Raw genomic sequence first — 25,045 nt, 5'->3', positions numbered from 1 at the left:
GATGAAGATTTAGATAACCACTACATCAAAACTGGAGTGTTTTTCTGATCCCTGTTTTGCATGTGAAGATTTATATATCTATATACTATTGACCTATGATTGGATAGATAGATAGCATATAGATACATATATATCAATATACTCATAAAATGTCTTTTAAAACACTTTGGTTTTTGTTTTGCTAAATCTCCAGGAAAATTTATTTATTTATTGAAAGTCATCTCAAATTCAATGTTACACTGTTGATTTCATGCCAAAATATCTGTTTTGGTCACTAATGCAAATAAAAGATTTTAATCTGGAGCAAAGAAGATAATTAAATCATTATCTGTTTTAAAATGTCAGGTTATCTTTACTCAGCTAATTGAGAATATAAAGTCAAAATACTAAAAATAGTTTTAAAGCTTCAGGGACTTTTCATCACATAAAACATGGGAACAGTTCATATGTATATGTATATATATGTGTGTGTGTGTATATATTTTTTCCACTGAATATATCAATAATAACATTTGGAAAAATCTGTATGAGTTGGTGGTACTGTAAGTAGTGTGCAACCAAATTTTCTAAATAATTTAGACAAGGAGAACTTTTGACACATGAACAAGAGCCACAAGTCATGGATGGGGTGTGATTTGAGTCAGTAGAAAGAATATCTACATTCTTAGTTTGACAGATTTACTAAATGCAAATATAAACTGTGGGCCAATGTACCTAGTTTGCTTGCTTACATGATCCAAGTTTCAAAAGCAATGCAGGATCATGTAATTTCTTTGGATGAATTTGCATTTGACTAGAAAAATGAATAGAAAAAGAGCCCCATTTAATCAACCTATGCTTTAAAAAAAAATGCTATACTGATACAGAGATCAAAAATGCTTCTGGAAGTGATTGTTAGATATGAGATAGAATTAAAATATTGTTTATTAAATATGATCAATAGTCTATTATGCAATAGTATAACAATGAGTTTTCTCCTCCTTAAGCAGTGGTTGTTACATGGAGAGGAAAAAGTATAGTAGAGAGGTAGCTAGATCATGTGGTGGTTGTCCCTGGGGTCAGGAAAACCTGAATTAAAATCCCATGTCACTTGCTAACTGGGTATATAAGTTGCTTAAATTCTGTTTTCTTCAGTTTTCTCAGCTGTAAAATGGAGATAAATAATACCTATTGTCCAGAGTTGTTGTGAAGATCATATAAAATAATATTTGTAAATCCCTTAGTACAGTGGCTGGCACATAATAAATGTGTACTTATGCTAGTTATTATTATTATTATTATTATTATTATTACTTGTGGGCAGCTGGATGGCACAGTGGATAGAGTGCCAGGCCCGAAGTTAGGAAGACTCAACTTTCTGAGTTCAAATTTGGCAATAGCATTCATTCATTCAAATCAACTTTATTTATAACTAAATTATAAAAATCCAATACATTAAAAAAAAAAACTTGTTACCATTTATATGAAAATAATATTTATTTCCCTTTATTTTTCCCCAGATGTTTCTATTGGCATTGATATGTGCTTATATCTCCAAAACATTGTCTGGATCTTTTCTAAATTCCATCCTTACACAACTGGAAAGACAATTTAATCTCTCAACAACTCTGGTTGGATTTATTAATGGAAGTTTTGAAATAGGTAATTGTTTGTGTTTACAATGTTAATTATTATTTATTTACAGTGGACAAAAAATAGCTTTAAATCTTTGTCATATACCTGTCTTCAAGATTTGCTTGGGAAGGTAAGTTTAAGGTAAATGTTCTCTCTAATTATATTGGTAATTTATTTCAAAACATAGTATTCTTAAAAGTACTGAATATGCCAGTTGAACTATCTTAATTCTACCTTGGTCATGCTGCTCCAGTAGTATCAAAATTTACAACAACAACAACAAAAATTGGTTAAGATCCCTATTTTCTATTCTGCTAATTTGAGAATTTTAGATTTTGAGACATATTTATCCATTTATTTTAAATCCCAAGCTTTGTTGGAATATAATTGAATATGAAGGGTAACTTTGGCAAAGTGACTAGAGAGTTGAAAACAGAGACAAGAAGATTTTCATGCAAATATTGCATTCAGTATATATTAGCTAGTTGATCCTAGATAAGTCACAATCACTCAATGACCAGGTAACTTTCTGAAACTATAAATTGCAATGCAAGTGCAAATAGAAGGAATGTTCTTCTGGGAGATTCCCTATCCTAGTGAAATCAGAAGTTTAGGTTCCCTTCCCCACAATATATCAACTGTCTATACTGAGTAATAGATTATATTTAAATATAATAATTTCTTTTTTATTTTAAGGGAATAGAACAGTCAGATCTATGATTTCATTGGAGTAGGGAATTAACACAGAAAGTTAACTAATCTTTCGTCAGTGTTAAAAAATTATAGAGAAGGTAAAGACTGGACTTACAAACAATCATGAAGAGATAATGTGTGACCTTAGAAAAGATCAATTTCAGTAGAATGTTGGAGACAGAAATCATATTGGAAAAGCTAAAGAGAGAAAGGATAGTGAAATAGTAGTACTGAGCATAGACAACATTTTTGAGAAGTTTATCAGTGATGAGGATAAAGATGGGATAGTAGTTGGTTGGTGTTGTACCTGTGGTACAAAGACATCTAACTCTTCATATTGAAGAGGTTTAGGCAACTTGACTAATTAAATATAGATGGCAAATAGTGATTTAAAAAAAGAGAGAGAGAGAGAGAGATTAAAGATACATAAACGAATGGCATGATTACCCAGGAATTACCTTGGGAACTAAGAATTTAAATAAATTGCCCAGGGTTCTTGCAACCAATATGTAATTGAGATAGAATTTGAACCCAAATTTTGCTGGCATTTAAGTAGCTCTTCTAGTCACCATAACATATTGCTTCTCATCATTTGATATGGGTATCACCTTGCTGTCTTTTATAATTTGATTAGCTTATAACTTTTAAAAAAAATAGAAAATTATTTTTCTATTTTTTTCTAAAATTCATTTCCCTTTCTAATATGCCATACTGTCTCCCTTTCATTCTTCAGGGTATAATCAGGGTATGAAGTGGAAAAAAAAAAAAACTATATTTAGATTAGAAAAAAAGAATCCCAACAATTTAAGATATGTAAAAGTAGAATGGGCTACTTCAGGATGTAATAGCTTTTTATCATTTGGGGTTCTTTTGCAAAGGATCAATGATCATATGTTGAGTAGATATTTTGTGTTGATTCTTATTCAAATATAGATGAGACTGGCACTTGGATTCAGGCTCCTTGAAGTTCAGATTGTTTGATGCTAGATTCTTAACAAGCCATAAGTTTATCTCCACTAGAATATCTAAACTTATGAAGAATTCTTTTTTTATTTCTTTTTTTGAAGCAGCCCCATTCCATTTTTGGATGCCTTTAGTTATTCATTCATATCTTTGTTCATTTATTCAATAAGTATACATTAGTTAATGTTAGGATGAAGATCCATGCTAGGACTTATGGAGTATACAAACATGGAAATCATAGTTCCTATTCTCAATAAGCTTATCCCTATGTGTTCATGAAATTTTTAAAATTTTTTTCAAATTTTACTATTTCTCAGGCTGCGCTGACATCTTTAGTTCAGAAAAAGGTTAGCCTACCACTGCTTAATTAGAGAAAAGAATATGCTTTTATTAAGGACCTATTATGTGCCAGGCACTGTGCTAAGTGCTATACAAATGTGGCCTTATTTGATCCTCTTAAACATTCTAAGAGGTAGGTGGTATTACTACACCCATTTTTCAGCTGAGGAAACTGAAGTAGACAGAGATTAAATGATTTGCACAAGAAAACACAACTAGTAAGTGTCAGAGGCCAGATTTGTATTCATATCTTCCTTACTCCAGGCCCAATGCTCTATCCACTCTGCTATCCAACTACTCCTAACAATGACAATAATAATAATAGAAAATAAACACTACAGTCTGGAGGATCCAGAATAAAATGTTTTTTGGTCTATGAGCAATATGAACATTGACAGAGATTCTCCTACTACAGAATGACTCAGTATTAAAAAATCTTCACTTTTATTTCCTGTTTTAAAATTTGCAAAAAATTCTACAAAGTATTTAACAATCAAATTGTTTTATATCCAGCCCTTACAACAATGCAATGAAGTAGTTGGGAAGTTTTGTTTGTTTGTTTTTGTTTTTGCCTTTACTTTCACAATATACAAGAGAAAGATAATTGCTCAGGTGAAATTGTCCGATGTCATTCATTTAGCAAATTACAGAAGCTAGACTAAAAACCAGGTCCACTAATCCTATTTTCTACAGGATACATTTCTAAGTTGCCCCAGTTACTAGGGCCCTTACTATCAGATTACTTCCCCTCTACTTGGTGTATTGTATCTTTATTTACATCAATCAATAAATAAATATATTATGCACCAGGCATTGTTCTCTGTCATCTCCACAATTCAAATTGAACTTGTTGAGTGCAGGAACTGTTTTTGTCTTCATTTCTCAGTCCTTAGCACAGTGGCTAGCATAAAGTGATAGCCTAATCAATTCTTGCTTACTGATAAATCACTATTATTTCAGAGTATTTAGACTTTCCAAAGGTATTGTTTTTCTTCAGATTCCTGCATTTTCAAAAAAATATTCTCTGAGTCTCTGATTTTAAATCACACTTTGTCTTTAGAAATGGAAATACATGTTCTTTTTCCTAGGGAATCTTTTGCTGATAGTATTTGTGAGTTACTTTGGAACAAAAATGCATAGACCTATGTTGATTGCTATGGGGTGCATGACTATGGGCATCGGATGCTTTTTGCAGTCATTACCTCATTTCTTAATGGATCCGTAAGTATTTCAATTTCCTAATGACTTGATATATTTTTCACCTTTAATAAATGACGTTAGTGATTTATTTTTGCAGAAAGTTTTTTTTTTTTTTTTTTTTTTTTTTTTTTTTAATAGTAGAAAAACCACTGGAAAGAATCTTAGAAAGAATGACTTCTTTTTCACCACCTTGCAAAATGACCTTGGCCCTTTCACTTCAGCTTCCGTGATTACATAATTTTCTCATTTGTAGAACAATGTTTAAGCTCATTTTCTATTATGAGATTAAAAGTTTTTTTGTTTTTTTTTTTAATTCAATGCTTTTCCAGAATTAAGTGAAACTAGATATTTCTTTTTCCAGGACCTTTAAAATATAATATTATGTTGTCTACATGAAGACATCATTTTTTTTCTTTCTGGTGGATTTAACTTCCTTGTTAGTTCTACTTAAATCATTTTATTATTATTAAAATATTAGATAATAATAAGTAAAATGATGTAAAAGTATACTAGCTGATACCATAGTCAATAAAGCATTGAAAATGCTCTGTGGATAATACAGAAAGCTGTAATCCAGAAATCCAGAATCCAGTATTGTGTACTAAGAGTTAAGTGGAAAGAATAGATGTAAATTTGCATTAAGAAAAAGGTTTCCATCAATTATACCTTATTATCATGATGATAAGCAATGTGGAAAACTTTATTTATTGTACCCTACTGGATTTGGGTAAGATCTACCAAGTGTATTTAGTAATGATAAAGTCAGTAATCTGGCCAATGTTCATATTGCTTTATCAGCATCTTAAAAATATTTTCTTTTCAAATAGATATGAATATGAGACTACAATTTCAAAGACATCTAACTCTTCAAATAATTTCCTGTGCATAAGAAAGGAAACTCAAATTATCACGCCAACAGAAGATCCATCAGGTGGCCTATTTCTCTTGTGCCCCATTTTCTGTGCCTTTGAAATTTGTTGGTACTCTGGGCCCTTTGAATGAAATAATATGTCTTAAATTAAAATGTGTGGTTTGGTGAGTGAGATGAATTTGTAGAAAGAAACACACTATAGTAGAGAGGCAATCCTGGTTTCAAGTCTCATCTCTAATACAATTATTATACAATTATACAATATAATAATTATACAATTATACAAATATTATACAATTATTATACAATCTCTGATACAAAAACAACATTTAAGTCAGTGCCTTCAGGCAACAGATTGCTTACAGTCTAAGACTTATAATAATTGCAGAGTGGTTGCTTATATTCTTTGTTGGAGGCAGTTTCTTCCTAAATAATTGCCTCTGTCAATGAAATTATGGGTTCCTGCTATAGCAAATGAAGAAAAGATCTCTTCTTAGAAAAAAAGAGAAACAATTATTGAAGATATCTTAACAGTTAACATCTTAATCATGAATGAAGAAAAGCAATTCTTGTCTAATCTCTAAACTTGTTCTAAATATGAAGATCAAGGTATGTTTAGGATAAGGAGTAGAGAATTTTTAAAAGTTTAGACGAATAGTCATGACCACTTCTGACTCAATTCAAGTTGTTATAGAAACAGGTGAGTTATTTAAGAGACAAAGATTCAAAGATTCAAGGAAGTTGAATTATATTTATTTTCTACTTCAACAGGGGAGAATCAGGAAGTTATAGGGTAGTCCTATTTCACCTTGTGACTTTTCTCCTTTTTTTCCTTCTTGCTGTTCTCTTGATAATCATTGTCTAGTTTAGTCAGTCCCTCCAGTAAACTACCAACTCCAACTATCATGAATATTGATCTCTGCCCCTCCATGGTGTGCTGTAATGGTAAATTGCCAAAATTGAAGTAACTGAAGCCATTGTGATCCTCCCTTCTGTGGCATGGGGACAAGAGCTTCTAATGACCAAGTACTTCCAAATGGCTTCTTCACTGATGGTAGATAATACTATTAAAGGTATTAAAGAAGGCTGTCCTTACCAATGGCAACCTCATATTCCTCATTGAACTAATTTCTAGGTTGGCTTTAGAAGTACAGATTTGCACTAGAAAGATCAACAAGATTTTCTTCATTTTGGTAGCACTTCATGACAAATTTTTTTGGCCATTCCTCACTTTAGTGTCATTTTAAAGTGGAGAGTTTTTTACTTGTGTCCTGAACCAGAAATTAATATGCATACCTTAAAATAGAATACATACCTTAGAGCAGATCTAATTTTTCAAATCAACCCTGAAACTGATTTCATTCTGCCCAGATTGATAGGATAAGGCAGACATTTATTTTTTTTAAATTTTATTTTAATTTTGTATTATGTTTTTCCAGTTATATATAAAAATGTCTTTCAACATTTATTTTGTTAGATTTTGAGTTTTAATGTTTTTCCTCCCTCCTTTCCTCTCCTACTTTTCACTCTAACAAACAATCTGGTATAAGTTATACATGTACATTCATTTTTAACATATTCTCATATGGGTCATATTGGGAAAGAAAATTTGAAATGAAGAGAAAAACCATAAGAAAGAACAAAAAAACAAAACAAATGAAAAAAAGATGAAAATAGTAAGCTTCCATCCACATTCAGGTGCCATAGTTCTCTTTCTAGATACAATTTGATGGAATTGCCTTGGATCATTCTTTAAGATTATAATTTTCAAAGAGATTTCTTTTGATTTAAAAAAATAGAAAGGTTGGGGGAATGATGAATGATGAAAATGATGAAATTTACTTTCAGATGATGTCATTGTATTATTAGTTTTACTTTATTGTATTAATTTGTTATGGAGATCTCTCATGAAATGAATCTGAATTCATTATTCCCATAATAAAATCTAGTGACTATTTTTTTAAATTATAATTTTCAGAGAAATTAATAATTTTCATTATCATAGAAAAATATTCACTGGGAGCCCTCCATACTGAAAATCATAAATCTAGTTTTTAAAATAATTTTTTAAAATTATCACGATAATTTTAAAATTAATTTAAAACATTACTTCTTTGATTTTAATAGTCTTTTTACAAAGACTACAATGTTATATAAATTGAAAATATATTAATTGAGTTGTAGTTCAATTGTCCTCTGTAATGCTTAAAATATCTTACATATCTAAACTAAAATTTACACAAAAGATTAAGCAATTTGGCTAGGGTCACAGAGCCAGAGAGGGAGAGATGGGAAAATTAAGATCAGCTTTCTCTCCAATGGGCCATACAGTCATTCATTTAATTGTTGCAAATGTATGGATTGCATCAAGGAAGGAGACTGTCTCCTTCCCCTCACTACTTCCTCACACACATATCTTGTTTCCTAGAAATGTTCCGTCATTCATGAGAATACACCAGGACAGTTTTTTCTTTCCTTGCCTTCCTTCTGAAGCATTTTTCTGTTTGAGCAAATATACCAGAGTTAATATTATTGTGGAAAGAGTAAAAGGAATAAAAGAATCTAGGCTTGAAACCTAGCTCTTTTATTTACACTATATATATGTATATATTTGTATAGATATATATCTGTGTATGTGTATGTATAGCATAATGCATATAAATAAAATTTATTTAACTATCATCTATCTATTAAATAGCTACTTTATCTGTACTCTAAATAGATACTTATTTATTTTTCTATTTAGGTCTAAGTATAGACATATCAATTTATCTGTCTAAATAAGTCTAAACATAAACATTGACATAGACACAGACATAGACAAAAATGTAGATAGAAATACATAGACATAGTCATAGAGATAAAGAAAAATAAAGATAAAGATGATCTCTCTTTTCTCACTTTTAAAACAATATGATTAAATTAAGAAGCCTCTAAGGTCCCTAACAGCTCTAAATCTATGATCTTATGATAAGATGATTTATTAAGTTATTTTTTCCCCAAGTTCTGGATCCTGTTGCCTAATGACCCATTTCTTTTACTGGGATATTAGTAATAGAAGTATTTTGCTCATATAGAATAAATCTTGAAATCTTTTACTTTTAAAATTTAAAATTTAGAAGCACTGTAATCACTTTTAAAATCAACATCAAAAATTCTATCACAGATTCTTCTTTTTCTGACTTGCAGAGTGTACAAATGAAGTCAAATCATCAATGTGGCTATATGTATTAGTAGGAAACATAATACGTGGTATTGGTGAAACTCCCATCAAACCTTTGGGTATTTCTTATATAGAAGATTTTGCCCAAACTGAAAATTCTCCTTTATATATTGGTAAGTTTGCAAATTCAATTGTCTGTTGTTTCACTGAGTTAAAAAAAAAAAAAAAAAAAAAAAAAAAAAAACCTTCTAATGCTTTTACTTGTTTAGTGAATGTTTTATTATTTATTACTTAATGTATGATCTTTCCCTTCAATCTTCCCTAAAGCTAACCATTTTCCTGCTTAGAAATAGAGGACTATGCAAATTGACAAAGTCCACTCACATCCTCAGATATTTCTCCAAACAAATCATTTTGAAATCATGATTTGTATGTCACTCAAAATTAAGATTCCAGAGTTTAGAGAGCAATCCAGTTAACAATTGTCTTCATCAAATCTAACAATAATCATGACTTTCACCATAACTCTGGAGAAACAATTTCTTAAAATCATTCAAATCCTTTTTGACCACTCTTTTAAAAGATACTAATATGGTTAAAGATGAACTCAAACAAATACACCTCTTACTTCTGATCATTATCCTAATCTGGCGAATGTACATAACTGAAGAGTTCTTTACCCTTGCCCCAACCACCAATTTAATTCATTCAGGGCCTCTCCTGGGCTGATCTAGAGAGAGGGGAGCAAGACATAGTTTTAGACTTGATCAAGTTTAAGAAGATTTACAAGACTGTTCTCTCAGACAAGTCTAAAAGCTTTAGACTAGGATAATTTTAAATAGACTAGGTATGTTTTAAATATGCGTTCTTAATATGAGAATAGTATGCCTCCACAAAGATGACTCTCAAATCTATGTTTTCTGTTGTTTAGAATATGCCTATAATTGTTTACAGAACATTTATACTTACAATGCCAATTGGTTAACAACTGAGTTCAAAACAATTCTTTCTTGTCTTTCCATTACTGTCAATGCACCATCTTGTCAGTTCATAATTACCAACTTAGCCAAAATTTTCTAGAAGTTACCTCCTATTTCTACCTGTCTTTCATTGTCCCTTCCACAACCAAAAATTATCATATGTTCCAGTTCCACAATGTCCTCCTATACCAGCTTTACTGTCTCTACTCTTGTTCAGTTCTCAACACCTTCATAATTACCTCCTTTCTAAATTTCCATAATTTTTTACTTAATGGATTCTCTGCTTTGTAGTTTTCCCTCCTCCACACTCTATACTATATAAACTGCTAGAATATTTCTCAAATACCACTTTTTTATCATTATTCCTCCACAAAAGTCATATTCCAATAACTTAATGTGGTTGCGGAGGTGACCTTAGGCTTTCTATTGCTATACCCGTAGGAACAAAGACCAATAAGTACGTTGTTACAAAAATCCAGAGAAGGAATGACTTTGAAAGTTTATGAAACTTAAAGAAAAATAATATAGTAAGTGTCTGAAACATAGAAATAAAAACTTCCAAATTAGAAGAATTATATAATAAGCAGAAATTTTAGAGATCATCTAATCTTTCTTCTTACACATTTAAGAAAACTGAAGCTAAGGAAAACCCTATAGTTTTATGGTTAAGATGAAGAGCCCACAGATAGAGTTTTAATAAATTTTATTGTGATTCACAAGGAGAAGAGTAAAACAGCCATTAGAAAGAACTGTCTTGGCATATGGATTCCATGCCCATAGTGGGTAGGCAGTACACAGGGAGTACCAGAAAATGAGTATGAAATGTTACAGTTGAAGCCCTGGAGCCTCACATGACTGAAATGTATATATTCTTTGTGACAAAGGACTACTATGATACCAATGAGAGTCTGCCTTATTAACTCTAGACCCAGAGAAATGAGAGTATTTTCTAAATTATCTAATAAGGAAGGAAGATTGAAAAAGAAAGTAGGAATGAGGAATAGAGAAGTAGGGAATTTATCTCTAAAGGTACCAACAAGAGGCTGGAAAAGATTAATGCCTAGTCTCTACTTTTAAATTAGCCTCAGCATATTTATATGTTGGGGCAGGGCTGGGGCTATAGCAGTCAAATTGGTTTTCACTGGCTAAAAACATAATTAAAGCAACTTTACCTAGACACATTTAAAATAATCACTTAAACCTTGGAAAATGGGAAGTGGACAAAAGACATTGACTTCTTAGAAAAATTATTCTCTATGTAATCCTAGTCCCAAAACCCATTGTGAGTGGATTCTTCCTCTATTGATGGAGATGAATGCCCTATCCTACATGAGGAGTGAGTAGAATAGGAGAGAACAGAAAAGAGATTTTAATCTGTTTAGCTTTCTTTGAGATCTCTTGAAGCTCCAAGTTGCTTCAGATCTTACAGTCACTTCCATTGATACTATTTTTATCATGTCACTCACCTTGACAATTATCAAAGATCTCCCTTTTTCCTTTCCTTAGATATGTATAAAGTCTTGTCAGTTAGTCATTTTTCTGTCTTGTTCTTTTTTCTTAGAATTTTATTTTGTTTATTTATTTATTTTTGTGGCTGCCTCCTATACAATATTATGAACTTCTGACCATAGTTATTCAGGTATTTATCTCTCAGATCTAATCCCATAAATCTATTCATCACCTCCACTTAATATTGATAAACAATGTTATTTTGGTAATATCTATATAGTCTGCTATTTTTCCCTGTTTTTTTTTTTCAATTTAAATCTGCATTTGATGATGAGAAACTCATGATCTGAGCCACAGTCAACTCCAGGTCTTCTTTTAATTGACTTAATAGTTTCCTCACCTTTGGCTGCAATGTATTTAATTAATCTATTTTCTATGTTGACCATAAAGTGTTATCTATATGTAAAGCAACCTTTTGGATTGTTGAAAAGGGGTGTTTGTTATGTCCAGGGATTTACCTACACAAAATTCTATTTGTCTCTGCCTTTGCTAATTTTGCACTCCAATGTCAAACATACCTGTCATTCCAATTATCTTTTGATTTCTCACTTTAGCATTCCAATCCCCTATCATGAATGTGAAAACTTTTTTGAGTTATTTTTAGATGTAAGATTTCATAGAACTGATCAATTTTAGCATCAGTGGTTGAATCATAAACTTGTATCACTGTGATATTTGGACCATTTACCTTGTATTCAAATATATCATTCTGTCATTTTTGAGATTATATCCAAATATTGCTATTCTCACCGCTTTATTAACTATAAAAACCACATTATTTCTTCTTGGGCTTCTTGGCCACAATAATAAATGTATTGATAACCTGGATTAGTTTCATTTATTCCCATCCATTTAAAGTCACTTACACCTAATATGTCAATGCTTAATCTTTCCATCTCTTGTTGAGTTTCCATCTCTTTAGTTCATAGATCTTATAGGTTTCTACGTAATTTTGATCTTTATAGCATTGTACTTTTCTCTCAACATCAGATACATTCATAACTGAACTTCTTTTCAGCTTTGGAAACAACCACTTTATTAATACTATTAATTCCCCAATAGCATATTGGACACCCTCCTCTCAGGGGGTTCATCTTCCAATGTTATCTCTTTTCTCATTTTACTCCATGGAATTTCTTGACAAAGATACTGGAATGGTTCCTTCTCCAGTAGATCATCTTTTGTCAGAACTCTCCAACATTTCCTTCTCCAGGTCATTTTATAGCTGAAGAAACTAAGGAAAACAGGGTTAATTGACTTGCCTAGGGTCACACAATTAGTTAGTGTTTTTGTAAATTTATATATAATCTCTAAAAAGGGAGTAGTTGAAAACAGAATAATAAATACTATGAAGCTCTTTAATTTATCCTTCCATCCTCTTATTTCATGAAAATAAGTGTATCAAGATAATTTTTTTTGTTTCTAAGAAATTTAATGTTGTTTTATGATTCATTACAGTAATTAATTTTTCTGTACCTAATTAATATTACTTTGGTCCTGCTTATTTTATCTTTTTTTTCTTTCTTATTTCAAATCCCTTTATATAACAATGTTAAAAGAATTAGTTTTAAAAAAACAGAATAAATCTAGATTTTGTTGCACTTTTCAAAGAAGTTAGTATATTGTGTATACTCTAGTATTTATCTCTAGTATCTCTAGTATTTATCATACTGTACGGAACATGGATAAATAATAATTGGCTTGTTTACTTGGTTGACCCAATTAAAAGGATTTGATTATAAGAAATAATTTGATTAATTCAGCAAGTCATTCAAAACTTAGTTTCACAAGCAAGTAATATACTGTAACAAGTTTCAGTGCATAATGTATAATATAAAATCATGAGACTGATTTTTGTGAGAATGTTGTAGAGAAAATCTTTCTTTTATAAGCATATATTAAAGAAACAAGTTTCCTATCTAGATAAATAGTTGAGAAAATTAAATTTTAAAACATTTTTACACATCTTCTTTGTGCAGAGAACTGTGTTAGGCAATGGTGAAAGGTGAAAACTTGAACAAAAATGTTTCTAGCCTCATAGATATTACCATTTAACAGTGGGACATGCCACACACAAAGATAATATAAATAATCAATTCCAAAGGAAGCTAAAAAGACATATAATTTATTTAATTCATTTAAATCTTTGGAATATGATCTACATTTATTATAGTAGCTACATTTTTTTAATGTATATAAGATCACAGAAAGCTCATATTTTTCTTTTGTTTTTAGGGTGCTTAGAAACAGGATCTATCATTGGTCCTTTGCTTGGCTTTTTGTTAGCATCATTTTGTGTGGAAATGTATGTAGACATTGAATCTGCAAATACAGGTAATGTGTGTGTGTGTGTGTGTGTGTGTGTGTGTGTGTGTGTGTGTGTGTGTGTGTTGGGTGAAGAAATACAAGATGTCCCAAAAGTCTGTATTAATTCTTACTTCCCCTTATTCTTGTAATCATGGCCCTGGGAGATATTGAGCAACTTAAACACTTCATGATTTAGACATTTAGTTTGACTTTATCATTCAATGTGCAGCCTACTTGAGAGAAAGGATCAACACCCTCCCCACCCCCCCATCCCTTGCCTAAACACAACTCAGCTTTATATTTAGAATATTTACTATATATTTACTAAGAAAAACTTCATATATGGCTAGCTGTCTCCCATAATACTCTTCATCCCCCATCTCCTTTCCTCTCTCTCCTTCCTTCAGGTCTCAGCAAGAAGCATTTTCCCGCACCAAGTTCTTAGTGTCAGATTTCATTGAGAAAAGTCAGCATATTGGCCAGCCAGAGCATAATGCTTCATTGTAATATACTATAGGATTCCATTTCCTAAGATGTTCTTCAGAAAATGCTTCCAGTAAACAATGAAGACTATACATCAGCATATACTGATAATTCATTGTCTTCATTTATTGACTCCTATTTAAAAATCCCGAAGCCTTCATTCTATACCAGGAGGCAGATGAAATGAGATTTTCAACAATAAATATTAAATCTTTAAGGACATGCATATGAAATGTTCTGAGTATGCTTAGATACACCTTGTCTCAGAAAAAGAGAGATAATTTTGCATTTGAATTCAAAATCCACTTTTAGTTTTAAAGTGTGGATTGTATTATTATGTCTTGAATGCTGAATTAATTGTAATATTGATGTTGAAGATGTCTATTGCAAGGTACCCCTGACCTGCAAGACTGCAAAGGAAGAGACTAAGGAAAGGAGATTCACTTGAGCCAATAGATCTATTACCCAAATTCCCAAGTGCTATTCATGACTCTTACATTGGAGTTATGAAGACTTATGGGGAATAGAACAAAAATCTATCACAAGCAAGAAAACCTGAAAGAGAAGCCATTGGGAGTAGCTGCAGAAAGAAATCATAAACTGTGAAAGGAATAATAAGGATATTCCCAAACTAGGGGGTGAGAGAATGATTGGATCAGATATATTGAACAAAATCTGTACTGATACTCAGTTTTGAGATAGGAAAGGATGAATGTGTTATGAGTTATCTATTCATTTTAACACCTGCTTTTCTCTAGATAAGCTCAGGAAATTTTAGTAGTTGTTCTAATTACTCACTTTTACTTCTTAATATATTATAGGTAATAAAACTGTAGGCCAACAAAAACCCAAACTGTCTCTCCTATTTGAATTTATACTTAAATGCATGGATAAAATTGAGAGAGGGAAAGAGTTCTTAGTACCAAAACGGAAGACTTTACTATGCTGAAGCTGAATCCAGGAATTGGAGCTAAATAAAAGGCAAAGTATAGGGACAAGTATTAGGCTTTAGTAAGTCCTACAAATGTAGGAATTTGGTTTTTTTCCTAACTTAATGAATAAAAGTAATGTCTTTTGTCACTGAATGTTTAATATATGCTGTCCTTTTAAAAAATAAATAAAATTTTCTAAGTGTTGTATATGCTTAACACTAAGTTATTTCATACTTAAAATCTGTTTAATTCCATTTGATATGTTCAATCAAAGGTATTTGATGCTAATGAAACATACTTTTATGTAAATTAAACATATTTATTTGGATAAAAACACTTTAAAATTTTTGCTTAAATACTCTAATGGCTCTCTGATCTCCTTGATGTAGCTGTTCTCTTCAGTGATAGAATTCAAACTCTCCATTGCTGTTCATCCTGTGTACTTCATGTCTACTCCATATTCTGAAGGGTCTTTAAATGTAGCACTTTATCAGGGATGGGAGATAAAGAAATCATCTTGTTGATAATTTTTATAGCTTATATATCTAAAATTACAAGATAAAACTGAGTTTCATGAGTACATCCTAAAACTATCCTTTTGTACTTAATTAAATCTCAAGATGTACCACGTGATATAAACCTTAGAATTCAGAGTTAATTTAAAATATATTCATTGATTTCCAGATGACCTGACCATAACTCCTTCTGATACACGGTGGGTTGGTGCATGGTGGCTTGGTTTATTGGTATGTGCAGGAGCAAATGTGCTTTCTGGAGTTCCATTTCTTTTCTTGCCTAAATCTCTTCCAAAGGTAATATTAAAAACTAATAAAAATATTATAGAAGAAGAAGAGAGAAGTGAAAGCAAAACAGAAAAGAGGGACATCAGTATAGGTAAGTAAACAAAAAATAATGTAGTTGTTTAAAATTCATTTCTTACTATACAAACATTTTATACCTAATGCTAGGTATAAACCTAATATAATTTATTTATCAATATCATTTTGAGATGGCTAATTATGATTACTGTTGATTATTTAATTAATAATCTTTTTTAGTGAACAAATCTTTTAAAAGAAAAAAGATCTTTGATTTTAATGTAGCCACAACTCCAGGGGATAAAACTTCTTTTTACCAATACAAAACAACCTTACTTCTTCAAATTATAGTATTGACTAAGACACTGAGGCATTAAATGACTTGATCAGGGTGACAGCTACCATGTATTAGAAATAAGATTTGAACTTTATATTCCTGACTTCAAGAATAGTTCTCTAATGACTATACTATGCTGCTTCTTGTATAAACCCCTAAAGTAAAATAAATTAGATTCTTTCCAAAGCTTTATTTGGATATCACCCCTTGTTAATTATCATGATTGGAAAATGAAGTATGTATTTTAAAGATATATCCTGGTCAATATCCCATATACAAATTACCAATTTTCAAGGAATTATAATTCTCATCAATATTTAATCTTTATTTGGTGCCACAGGAGCAAATTAGGTTCTTACACTGACTCAGTTCTTCACTCTACAAATATATTGAGTAATAGAGATTTGTGATAACCAGATTTGTGATTTCATCATAACTACTGGTATGGAAAATCTCACCACAGATGAAGATGTCTGTAGTTTAACTTATAGCATTAAGAGAGTTGCCTAGATGATGTTAGCTCCAAGATTTGAATGAGTCTTCTTGACTTTAAGGCCAACCTTTATCTACCCTACCATTCCACCTTTCAAACTATTGGCTAAAAATAATAAATTACATTCTAATAATAAACCTGAGCATTAAGAGGAATGTTTATGGATGGAAACAATCAGTTTTCAAAGGAACTTAACTAACTCATATTTGTTCTGTGCAAAGTACAAACAAAAAAAGAAAACTTCTGATCACACAGTAGGTGCACATTAAGTATTCAAAGACTTTACTAAAGAAATCTGACCTTCATGTTAATTATGCTAATGTCATCTACTTACAACCTTTGCTGAAGATGAATTTTAACATCAAATAAGAATAAAATTCTGCTGTCATTCATGCCAGTTAAGAGAGAACAGAAGGGAGGAGAGAAGGGAAGAGTCACTACAGGGTATAATAGTTTTCATGCTCTTTTCATTTTTGTTGTGTGGTGTCATTTATTCAATTAGAAAATATTGATAATAAATCTATTAAGTACCTGCTGGTGAAAGGATAGTACTACAGAAACCATCTAGACCTCAGTCTTGCCCTCTCATTGAATGTCTCTGAGAGTTAAAATATCCTCCATCTAAGTTTGAGGCTACGTGTGTGTGTGTGTGTGTGTGTGTGTGTGTGTGTATGAAAATGAGAGAGAGAATATGTGTGTATGGCAATCAGAGACGGAGAGACAAAGAACCTAGGCAAATTACTTAAACTCTGCCTCAATTTTCTCAACAAAATGAGAATAATTACAGCACCACAGGTTTATTGGTTTGTTTTTTTGTTTTGTTTTGTTTTCCTGAGGCTGGGGTTAAGTGACTTGCCCAGGGTCACACAGCTAGAAAGTATTAAGTGTCTGAGACCAGATTTGAACTCGGGTCCTCCTGAATTCAAGGCTGGTGCTCTATCCACTGCACCACCTAGCTGCCCCTTCAGGTTTATTGTGAAGATCAAATAAGGAAATATATGTTAAGCATTTAGTATAATGTGTGGCACATAATAGGCACTTAATAAATGCGTCTTACTTCCCTTCTATACAAAAATTATCTCCAACTATTTTATAATTCTACTTAAGCTTGTTAATTAAGGCAATTAAATAAAATCTCTGATTTATTGCTCTTTGATCTATGCTGGCTTATTGGCCTTTCTAGGCATGCAATAAGCCTATACCTCAAAAAAAAAAAAAAAAAAAAGAAAGAAAGAAAAGATAAAGAAAAAGTTGCCCCAGAGTCAGGATATAGAGTTGGAAGGGACTTCCAACATTCATTTAACCCAATTGTCTCATTTTACAAATGAAGACGTTAGGTAAAGCAACTTAGTCATATAGATACTTATTTTACAGATGAAAAAACCAGGGTCCAGAAAGTTTCTGTTTTGTGTAAAATTACTCAATTATAGAGTAGTAGAGGCTACACTTAGTAGTCAGTGTGTTCTTCTGTTCCAGATTGCCTTCTTCTTACAAAAGTATACCATTAATACATTATGACCAAACTCACTGTAATACTATGAAGTCCTACTCTGTTACTTTAGCCAAGTGCCCAAATATAAATTAGTTTGTCTGGAACAAATTCTTTGGTCCCAAAGATGTGAACTCCTATATTCATCAAAATAATTGCTGTATGTACATCAATTTTGCTCCCCTTGAATTCTTTGCTCTCAGAATGGGAAAGAGAGATAATGATTGCTGCTTCTCTATAATAATCAACAGAGCCTGGAAGAAAAATGTCTTTAGGAAAAGAGAGTCACCCCCTAAAAGGAAGAAAAAAAAATATTCTGTGCTTTGAGTAATAAAAACTCAGGAAATATTGAGAGCCCCTCTTGAAGTCAGGAAAATCTGGTTTCAAGTCCTTCCTCTGAAATACAATGGCTGTGTAACCCTGAGCAAGTCCTTAATCCCTCAGTGTCCCCAGGAAACTATCTTTTATATATAACTATACTATATATTATAACTATTTCAGAACAGATTTCATGTCACACTGATAGACTAAATTTCCTATGCCAAAGAAACTTCGGGTCTCATTAAAAAAAAAAAAAAAAAAAAAATCCAGGAGGTGGAGGAAAGTAAGAAATGGAATTCATAGCAATGAGATAGTCAGCCTGGAGTGTAGCAATATTTAAGCAATTCTCAAGAGAGCAATAAATAGTCACAAGATGGGGATTTGTTTCCAAATAGTTCACCTGTCAAAAATAGAAGACTTTAATTCTTTTATGATTCCATTATATCAACCATACTTCAATCTCTCTGATAAATCAGGATCTCCATGAGACTGAATATTATCCCTTGTGGGTTTTGCGCATTCTATGTAGCTTCTATGTCTTTTTCAGATTCATAGCTCAATTAGTTTACCAGGTCAGGAGATAAAATCCCTATCAAATGAGTCTAGATTTCCTGGATGATTGCCCATATATAAGTAAATTGAAGTGAATAAAATTTGAAACTCACAGCAACCCTGAAAAGGGTAATAGTCAACAGTCCATAGAGGGAAATCCACTTTTATTCAATTCATGTGTTTCAGGAAACTTCTATTAAGTTAAAAGTAATGGGAAAATAGCCAAGTGGATCTTTGACCCAGAAAGGGTCCTAAGAGTGCTGATAGCTAATCTATCATTTAAATGATATTTTGGTCACCTACAAGTTACAAATTGCCCAAGGTTAAGGGTCTGATCAGGACAGAGAACAGCAGAATTATCTCTTCCCTAGTCCTGGAGGCTTAGCAATAGCCTTCTTAATATAGCATATATATAACCTGAATTTGTCTCTGCAATTTTCACCCATTGCTTTCTCTAGAGCCTACAAGAACTCTAATTTCATTCATTTTCCACCCAGTTTCCACCCAGTTCAAATATTAAAGACAGTTTTGGTTTTTTTTCCAGGATAAACACCCACCCAGTGCCTTCAATTGGCTCCTCATAAGACATACTGAGCATGGTGTAAGACTGGAAAGAATACCAGCTGTGGAAAAAGAGAATCTAGATTCAGTTCTTATAATGCTATTCATTTTCTACCTCTGTGACTTGGGACAAATAATTTCACCTCTCTCAACCTCAGTTTCCCAAACTGCAAAATGAGAGAGTAAAATAGGATTATCTTCAAAGGTCTCTTCCATCTTTCAATCTGTAATCCTTAATTCAAAGCCTATCATTGTCTAGCATGCTTTTATCTGGGTAATAAGTAGCTTTATATATCCTTCCTCAAATAGGAGTTATTTATGAGACAGATCATGAGGAAAGAATCCTAAAGAAAAGAGTGTGGTGGACATTCTAAGATAGAAAACCAAATCTGGGTTGAGTTAAGTAAAAAATTCACTAATATGCTAAAATCCATTAGACACCATAGCAATAGTGCAATGAAGTTTGTAGCAATGACTCTAAAGCTGAATATGTCATTATTAAATACAGCAAGATGAAAGAGATATATGGAGAAGTAATAGAGGTCTCTGAAATAATTGCATTTTCCCCTTCCTATAACTTTCCTGACCAAGATAATATTCCCTTTACATGATAATCATGCTTCTTCCTTTTTTTTTTGGTTGGGGGCAGTGGAAAAAAAGAGGGTTCAAAATTGACAGTGAATCAAAATCATTTCCATAAGAATATAACTGATCTTTGTAACTTTGTTTTACTTAACATTGTGTTAAGAACAAATTAACAGAATTAAAAGGTATGGCCAAATATCAATATTAGTGTATTAATCTCTCTTAAATTCCTCTGAGGATTTGGCTAAAACAGCATTAAAATTGTAATGTTTCTAAAGCACATTAATTTTTGCAATATTTTTAATAATACTACCACTTGCAAGCCTACTGAGTTTTTGCCTTTTTACTAATACCTGACAAAATATCTGTCCCATAAATGGTAGATTTCAATAGAGGAGGAAAGAAATATTGATCAGAATGAATGTGAATACTCACTTACACACACACACAGAGACACAGACACAGACATAGAAACACACACACACACACACACACACACACACACACACACAAATAATGGTCAGATTTAAATTTCTTTGCCCTTATATTTGTTATTTAATAATACAATGAAGGAAGCAGATAGTCCACAAACTGTTGTGATTTTTTTTTTCATTTCAGATTTCTTACCACTAATGAAAAGTCTTTTTTGCAATCGAATTTATGTATTATTCTTGGTCACAAGTATATTGCAGTTCAATGCTTTTGTCATTATCTTCTCTTTCCTGGCTAAATATATGGAACAGCAATATGGCATATCTGCCTCAGAGGCAATCTTCCTAATGGGTATGTCAAGTTCTATCTACAATATAAGCTGATTTTTACTATAAATTATGGTGTAATATAAAAAAATGAGGCCAAGAAAAGCCCCTAGATAGAAGACTCATGGGCTATTTTCATCTCTGGTACACCATATTTCATCTCCACCAGGTAAGTGAATGAGCAATTGAGAGGAAGAAAAAAATCTTCAAAGGCTACATCCTAGGAAACATAGGATTTCTATTTCATCTCTCCTAGAGACTTCTTTCTTAGAAAGAGTTACCAACCTATTAGAATGAAAATATATTTTATTCTTACCTTGGTAATCTAATTGACTCTTCTGAAAATGTGTGACATAGCTCTAGCAATGAGTGTAGTAAGACCCAATCAAGTCTCTAATAAATACAGGGTGTTCCAAAAGTCTTGGAGTGGTTTTAAGCTTCAACTTAAAGGAAAATTCCCTGATAGAGGCTCACTAGCTTTAGCTAAAAACCATACTTAGATGTTTGAGACACTTGTACTTGTGTAATCAATAGGTCTTCACTCCTCCATCTCTATCCTCCAATTCATCCTCTATACTGCCTGTCTGATTTCAAAGAACCACAAATTTTAAAATACGTATGAACCTTAGGGGTCATCTAGAATATCCTCTTCATTTTACAGTTGGAGATCAAAGTTCAAAGAGGTTAATTTAATTGCTCAAGGTCATACAGCTACTAAGTGACTGAAGAGAAATTTCTCCAGGTGTATTATCTTTCTACTATTCAGCAGTGCCTTCTGGAACACTACTTTTTTGCTTAAATTAAAAATGAATTACTAATTTTTAAAAAGCAATTTCAAATGTTCATTCCCAAATACAAACTCTTCAAATTGCTCAATCTTTCCTAGTTCATTTGCAGGTTCACCCTTTGTTTCGAGGTTATAATGTTTATGTCTGAAATCATAAAAATCTCTCCTGATTTTAATTAGCCCCTCTTTACCTCATTTCTCTCTTACTGCTTCATGCTCTTCATTTGTTTGTTCATAAAAATAATTTTTAAAAAAATTTAAGTGTTACTACCTACAGAGCACTTGGTTATGTGGTAAAAAGGCTACAAAAAGGCTACACAGCTTTTCCTTGCCTTCATGAAGTTTATGCTCTAGAAATGGGATAAATCAAAAACTTAGATTGTAGAACTTAATGGGTAATCACCATATTAGAAAGGTTCAAACAAAGTCTTGTTAAAGATCTTAGGGAAGAGATCATTACTAATTGATAAAATCAAGGAAGGTTTAATGGAGAATATGGCATTTGTTGATGAAGAGAGGGATAGAAGTTTTTCAGGGATGAAAATATCATGAACAAAAGCATATAAACAAAATGATGGGATATATTATTAATGAAGAAAAGTTTACTAACTTTAATAGAATAGAATTGCATTGAAAAGCATATTTATTATGAAGTAAAAATGTAAAGAAATAAGGGCATTGAATTGTGAAAAATTTACCATACCAGGCAAAGGAGTATGAATGTTATTTAATAAATTTAATAAATAATAGAAAATCTCTAGAAATTCTAAAGGCATAAGAGTCAGATCTATAGTACAAAGATTACTCAGATAAGGGACAGATAGAGGGAAAAAAGGTAAGCTTTGAGAAGGAGATCTATTACAAAGTTCTTGAAGTACCTCAAATAAGTGACAATGAGGACCTGCATTAAGATCATAGCAATAAGAATAGAGAGAAGGGAATAGCTGATTATGAAAGATGCTGTAAAAATGGAGTTGATAGGACTTGGTAATTGGTTAAAAATGGAGAGGGAAGATGCAAAATTCCAAGGTTTTAAACATTGGAGATTGAACAAATGATGACACTAACTGACAAATAGAGAAGTCATAAAGAAGAACTTTAAGGGGAAAGATAATGAGTTCAATTTTGAACTTGCTATCTTTGAGATATTTTTAAAGACATGGGAGTTGATACATCTGATAGTTACCTTTGGATAGATATTTCTATAGTTCACTAGAATTACAAGACTTTTTTGTCCATATAACATTCAATAACTTGACCCATTCCTATTTTCTCAATCTCTTCTACTCTGGCTCCATTTGCTCCCAAACCCACCCTTAATCTTATTTCACTATTTCCTTCCTTAGAACTCCTTAGTCCTCTGAACTTTAACTATTCCAGACCTGTAGTTTATGGCCAGTTCTTACACTTGTCTTTCTTTTTCTACAAACTCATGATAGTTGAGACTAAAGGAATGCTCTTCTAACTTTTGGTCCCCAGAGGCAAGCTTTAGTGTAATTAAGATCAGTTAACTAGCTCTGAAAATTATATGCAAATCCATTTCAAATCCAAACTTACTTAAGTGGGTGAAAAATAGGATGTATAATACAGTCAGTAATTTTGTTCCTCTTCTGCTTTCCACATTGGAGTTAGTTGGAATTAATGACAATACTTTAAAATTTTGAACCATTTTTAAAAAATTAATCAGGAAATATTTATTAGGCATTATTCTACTCAACATTTTCTTAGAAGCTATCAGGGATGGGAATGAAGGAACAAAAGTAATTTGTACTGGACTCCTGCTTCATAAGATTCTTATAGCTTAACATTATTATATAATTCTCCCAAGTTTACAAAAAAAAATCTTTAAAAATAATTTTAATTATATATATTTTTTAATTATATTTTTAAAGCCATATTTCTTTGGAATAAGTACATAAGTGATGAAATAAAAAAGATCACCTGTCCTTTATTTTGCTAATCCTAAAATATGAATTACCTGGAATATGCAGAACAGCAATAAGTTCTAAGGTTTACTAATTACAAGGTTACAAATGTGCTTTTTTTCTGAAATACTGTTTGTAAATTTAAACATTACTTATTTTTTATAGGCATTTACAACTTGCCTCCAATATGCTTTGGATATTTAGCTGGTGGTTTCATTATGAAGAAGTTCAAGATTAATATGAAACAAGCTGCCTATATAGCATTTGGCTTGTCTTTGTTGGACTACTTTTTGAACATGTTATGTTTTTTAATAGTATGTGATAATTCTCCAGTTGCTGGCTTAACTGCGTCATATGAAGGGTATGTTCACTTCAATCTGACATTTTTCTTTCTAAAATACCAATTCAGGTTTGGGACATGATTTCCTTCTATAAGTAAAAATTGAATTGGATTACTTACTTTTACCCCAGGCCTTTGTTTTACATCATTTTCAATCACTACTATCAAACCAAATTATGGTTTGACCAAATGAAGTAGGAAAATATATTTTCTTCTCTTTGTGTATCTGACTGCATCCCAAAATTTGGAGTAACTATGAATCAGAAGATATTGGGTTTTGGTAATAGTTCCACAACTAACTAATGGTGTAACTTAGAGCATTTCACTTCTGTAATCTATATAAATAAAAGGGTTAAATTAAATAATATCAATTATTTTATAGTTCCATAATTATATAATTTCATTATCATCATTTTAAAATCAATCATTTTTTTGCTCCTTCTGTTGGTATTGATGATTAAAAGTTTACAATATAGGCTATTAAGAACACAAACATAAAAACACACACATGCAACTAGAATTCAGGACAACTTTGGCTGAACAATCAGCCCTTTGCTCTCTGATTTCCAAGAGAGGTATTAAACTAGATTCATATCTTCTACTGGACATCAGATATTTGTAGGCTAGAAAGACAATCCTCTTTGTGTGGGGGAGGTAAAAATAAAAATCATATGCCCTAGTTACTATGAAAAACAGGTAATGACTCACTCTCAGCCAGTTTATCTCTCTCCCACTAAACAATGGTCACTCATTAGACAATCTCAAACATTAAACAAGCATGTTTATCCAAAAAAAAAGTAAATAAAAATTGAAGAAGTTTACAGATTAATGTAGATAGTGAAGATATATATATATATACATATATATATATGTATATATATATATATATATATATATATATATGAAAAAATGAATAGGATCTGTGATGGATCAAGGAAAAAAAATTACTTCACTAGGGACATAGAATACAAAGATTTATCAGTCAATCACAAGTCACATCTTCCCTCCAAGTATAAATAGCATGA

At 31.6% G+C, this 25,045-nt stretch overlaps 1 protein-coding gene across 3 annotated transcripts in view; it reads left to right on the top strand.

Annotated features, from left to right (window-relative positions):
• Positions 1-25,045, top strand: part of SLCO1A2 (solute carrier organic anion transporter family member 1A2) — an 80,904-nt gene that overhangs the window by 1,349 nt on the left and 54,510 nt on the right. The window contains exons 3-10 of one of the 3 annotated variants that reach the window (XM_074268873.1): positions 1,500-1,641; positions 4,698-4,830; positions 5,637-5,740; positions 8,870-9,016; positions 13,568-13,666; positions 15,739-15,948; positions 20,829-20,993; positions 23,846-24,041. In XM_074268873.1, the coding sequence (XP_074124974.1) occupies positions 1,500-1,641; positions 4,698-4,830; positions 5,637-5,740; positions 8,870-9,016; positions 13,568-13,666; positions 15,739-15,948; positions 20,829-20,993; positions 23,846-24,041 (1,196 nt within the window). Of the gene's footprint in view, positions 1-1,499; positions 1,642-1,684; positions 1,745-4,697; positions 4,831-5,636; positions 5,741-8,869; positions 9,017-13,567; positions 13,667-15,738; positions 15,949-20,828; positions 20,994-23,845; positions 24,042-25,045 lie in introns of those variants that run through there. The other 2 variants (XM_074268875.1, XM_074268874.1) reach the window with 2 other exon arrangements.

This window comes from Sminthopsis crassicaudata, chromosome 5 (assembly GCF_048593235.1).
Source record: "Sminthopsis crassicaudata isolate SCR6 chromosome 5, ASM4859323v1, whole genome shotgun sequence".
Lineage (NCBI taxonomy): Eukaryota > Metazoa > Chordata > Mammalia > Dasyuromorphia > Dasyuridae > Sminthopsis > Sminthopsis crassicaudata.
The sequence above is the reverse complement of the archived record's forward strand: the minus strand, read 5'-3'. Positions and strand labels throughout refer to the sequence as shown.